The sequence below is a fragment of the Oryzias melastigma genome, linkage group LG16, assembly GCF_002922805.2.
Source record: "Oryzias melastigma strain HK-1 linkage group LG16, ASM292280v2, whole genome shotgun sequence".
Taxonomy (NCBI): domain Eukaryota; kingdom Metazoa; phylum Chordata; class Actinopteri; order Beloniformes; family Adrianichthyidae; genus Oryzias; species Oryzias melastigma.
Window position 1 is genome coordinate 15,485,614 of NC_050527.1, and position 4,749 is coordinate 15,490,362.

The 4,749-nt window shown below is 36.1% G+C and overlaps 1 protein-coding gene across 1 annotated transcript in view; it reads right to left on the bottom strand.

Annotated features, from left to right (window-relative positions):
* The window catches only part of LOC112144007 (transmembrane protein 65), a 47,438-nt gene that overhangs the window by 10,598 nt on the left and 32,091 nt on the right, over positions 1-4,749 (bottom strand). The window contains exon 6 of the mRNA XM_024268302.2: positions 2,314-2,356. Coding sequence (XP_024124070.1) covers positions 2,314-2,356 — 43 coding nt within the window. The remainder of the gene's footprint in view (positions 1-2,313; positions 2,357-4,749) is intronic.

Consider the following 4,749-nt stretch of genomic DNA (forward strand, 5'->3'; position numbering starts at 1 on the left):
GGTTTCGCCCACTTTCCCGGGTTTGAGTTATCTCTCTTTCTGGAACCGAAAACTCAGAGTTTTACTGAATTTGGAGTTCACGAACTCTGAGTTCCAACAAAACCTGCTTCTTGAAACGGGCCCCTGCTTCTTGAAACGGGCCCCAGTATGCTTTGTTTTTTAAGCCCACAAGATGCTGTGTTATGGGTGATTTTGTTTTTGTTTGTTTATTTTGTAGTGTTTTTCTTTCTCTGTTTCCTTTAATGTTTCTGCTAGAGAGGGAGGTTTTCTGTCTTTTTTTCGGCTGTTATCTTTGTTTATAGATTAATGCATACTGTATTTTCTGGAGTATAAGTCGCAGTTTTTTTCATAGTTTAGCCAGGGGTGCGACTTATACTCAGGAGCGACTTATTTGTGCTTTTGTTTTTTTTTGACATAACTCGGCTCATATATTTGTTATTTTCCCAGTAAGTATTTGTTGTCATTTAGTCGCTGTTTCCTCTTACAACCACTAGAGGGCGCTGCATCTTAGTAAAACTGTTTACTACTGACAGTGGCAGAAGAAGTGTCATCCAAGACAAGCATGGAAGAGAATCTGATTGTTTTCCTGCTAAACTTTAATGTTTTTTCATACAGATCAAAAGTTAAGTATTATTTTAATTTTTTAGCTATGCTTGGCGGATTTGTTCTGAAACATCTGACTTTTCTCCCAAAGGTGCGACTTATACTCCAGAATGACTTATGGTTTTCTTCTTCTTGATTAGACATCTTTTGCTCTTGCGACTTATACTCTGGAAAATATGGTAAATTGTCCAGAACACCTGATTGGACGAGCATTTAAGTACTGACCATCATCTGTTGGAACAACCCCCCACCTCCTATCTTACTTTGAGTCAGGGTCTTTGTGAGAGTTTTTGAGTCAGGGGTGTAACATAAATTGGGGGCTCATCCGGGATTAATGTTTTTTTTTTTTTTGTGACAGGCTTAGTATGTAAGTATTTTAGTATAATAGTAATAGTAATTATTTTTTAAATGATTAAAAATGAATTTTCTTAAGCCAAAGAGGAAACATCGAGGGTAAAAGAGCTTCTCGACGTTTGAGCCTCGGTAGCAGACACCATGTTAGATAATCATATAATCATGGCGATTTGACTGGATAGAATCTAGATCAATCAGCAGGCTGTTTGGTTGCACAAATGTCACTCTAAAATAAAACGTATGAACGCAAAATCAAAGAAAGGGAGAAAGAGAGACAAGAGACACCGCATCTGAAAACATTTTTGTGGTAAATGCAAACATTTTTATTTTGGAAGTAATAAAATAGGTTTTTGAAAGATAATTTGTAACATTTTAATTTGCAAATTGTGAAGTTTTATTCTTAAAACTTTATACTTTGCAGTTTAGGAAATTTTGATCTCAAAAATAAAAATTTTTTAGCAATATGGTGGCACAAAAATCACTCATAAGCTGGTTTTCTTTCAAATACAAAAAAAAAACACACAAAATTAAGGCCTTAGACGTTGCACGTTCCTTTATTTTCACATTTAAAGTCAGGTAATTAAAATAACATTTTTTTTTTTGATTGCATAAATCTAATTTGAAGATGTGGTTTGTGTTGCGTACAAAAAAATGCAAAAAATCTGAGTGATTTTTGGAGTCATAGCTTTATCATAAATAAATTCTGGTTATGTTTCTGTGATTGAGTTCCTGTGTCAAAACCGGACCAAAAAAGTCATCCTCTGTCAGTGTCTGTCACATCTTCCTCACTTCAGTCCATCTCCCCTACCTGACCCCAGAAGCCTCTGGTTCTTAGATGGACTTGGCTTCAGAGTTTATAGAAAACATTTCAGCCTTTCCAGTTCAAAATGCACATAAACTGCAATAATAATGCATCACTGAGGCTTTCTCTGTCATAAATAAATCAATCCTAAAAGAAAAGACTGCTCCCTTCACCTTGACAAACTGACCACAGCTTTGTTTCCTGAAGAGGAGGAAGCAAAGCGGAGTGTCCTGAGAGAGTTCCACAGCCATTACACTCATCTATCACGCTGAAAGACTGCACAAGTGCCAGCATGTTCAACATCCCCAGTGCTGGGTTGATTAGATTCACAATAAAACTGCTTACTGATCATCAATAAATAATGCTCCTCTATCTATAGATACATTTCTCTGCCTGTATAAAAACAGTTTCCTGTCTCTGCGTATCAAATCTCTTTAGACCCATCATCCCAAGGAATAATATTTAGCTGTTTAATAACTAAAACATGTAATCAATTCCAATCGCATATCTGGAAATGATTTATATTTTCTCGTGTCTTGGTGTGAAAAGCTTACCCCAGTCCTGCCAGGTCAGACACCAGGTTCCCCAGTGCAGCAGCTGCAGAGGATTGAGAGGAGAGGTGGAAAAAACAAAAACATTTAGTCACTAAGCCACCAACTTCAATTCACTTTTATTAAATCTGGTTTGTTGGATGTAAATGGACTCTGAAGGGAATATAACTGCCCTGCAGAAAGCCAGACTCTGGTCCAGAATCAGGAGCTGCTGCAGGACTTAGATACACCAATACATAAACATATTGACCTCATGTGGTCTGTTCCTGATCACATGCTGGAAAATTGTGTATGGACTCTATGAAATAAAAACTCAGCTTAATTCAATATAAATCTAAATGAAAATAATCTGAGACAAAACTGTTTTTAAAATAACTTTCCAGCGTTGGGTCACACAGTGGTGAAGTGGTTAGCGCTCTTGGCTCACATGCAGGCGTGAGTTTTCTCGTGGCTATCCAGCTTCCTCCAACAGCCCAAAAACATCATCCATAGGGTGACTGGTGTCTCTAAACTTCCCTTAACTGTGACTGGCGATCTATTAAAGGTATACCCTGCTTTTATACAACAGTAGCTGGGTTGGCTCCAACAGCATTGTGGGTTCAGAGGATGGATGATGGATGGGTTTATAGCATCATACCATGTAAGTGTCAGTATTTTAAATGTAAGATAGAGGGATAAAAATCCTCTATTTCTTTTAGAAAGGGGCCTTTTTAAATGTTTGATTGAAGAAGTTGTGGTTAAACTGTAGGAAACAAAAGAAGAACAAACACCTCTTTTCTTCTCATTTGTAGACTCTACCCTGTTTCTGTCTTGACTGCTGCTGCTGTGGGACCTGCAGGTCACTTTAATACCTCTGAAGCTTGTTAATATCAAAGCTCTGACTATTTGTCTGGAAGTAAAGCCTCTTCTGTCTGCAAATGCAAAAGTCATTTTTTAAAGAAAGATAAAGGAAAATAACGTTTCCTTTGCAAATGTTTATGTTTTTAAGTACTTACATTTGTTTTCAAAAAATCAGAAAAAGTAAAAAGATTTTAAGTAATTAAAAAAAAAGAGTTGGAAACCATACTTACTTTGCTATATAAATTAAAGAACAGAGTGGATCAGAATGCATCTTTTTTGCCATTATTGAATAACAAAATCAAAAATAATTTCAGCATGATGAGAGACGCACAAACAAAAAGTGGGTCAGGGTTTTCCTGCAGCTCATAGATGACGAAGCCAGAAAACTTTAGAGTCATTAAACTGGCAGAAACAATCCTTCTACTCAAGTGGCGATGAATAATTCTGTGCCTCTTCCTGTCATTGGACGAGTTCATGATGGAGACTTTCTTGTTGCTACAATGCTGCAGGAGAAGTGGTGAAATCTACTCTGCCCTCCTCTTCGCTCCGAGCTCAGACTTCAGTTGCAGCATGAAAATTCTCAGGGGGTTTGGAAACAAAAAACAGCAGAGAATTCGCTGTTTGGACACAAAAGTAATTTAAATCTGGTTCTTTCATTTGCTGTTCTCGAACAACAATGAGAACACCATATGAATTTTTATTAGAAATCCAGACACAAATAAGATCTGATTTGATTTTGGCTTGCTGTTGAAGCTTTTTAGAAAAGAGACTCATGTCTTCTGCAGTAAATCATCTAAGACGATGCAGCTTTGTCTGAGTCAGGTTCTGATTTGTGACTCTACAAGAAGCACTTTGTGGAGGAAAGATGGAAAGAGCCAACAGACAGAAGGATGACTTATTAGATCTGAGACAAACAAGGGGAGGGTTTTTGGCAGAAATGTTCGCAAAGGGAAACATCCTCAGAGAAAATGTGGATTACCATGGAACAGATGCTCACTTAATCCAGAAAAATAGGAATACAGTCTCTTAATTTGGGATCAACTTTAATTTTACATCTAAATTCTATTGCAAATATTGAGGAACCGTTTTAGATCAACACCTAAAATGTGTCATGAAATCTCTAGAAAGCACAAAAACAGACTCAGTAGAAACAGGGCTGAGTTTAAAGAATCGATTAATTGATCTGAGTCTAATAAACACATAATCGGTCCATAAAACTAGAGGTTGATCTTTATCTAATTTACTTATTCTGCTTCTATTTGACAAACTTTCTGTTTATAATTTCACAAATAAATGTTACAGTGTGTGAACTGCATCAGGTGTGAAACACTGGATCAATTGATAAAAGTTCTGTAATTTGTTACATTTAAAATGATTAGTTTTCATCAAATTAATATTTTAGTTCATAGTTAACTTCAACATTTAATATGACAAAAACAAATATTTGTAAATGTAATAAATTACTGAGCTTTTGTAAATTGATCCAATGTTTCACTTTTTTTATCATCATCAGCTTTTATCATCCATCATAAAACTGGAGAAAGTTTTAATTCTTGGGGATTTTAACCTTCAAATTGATAATGATTTATCTTGTCCAGC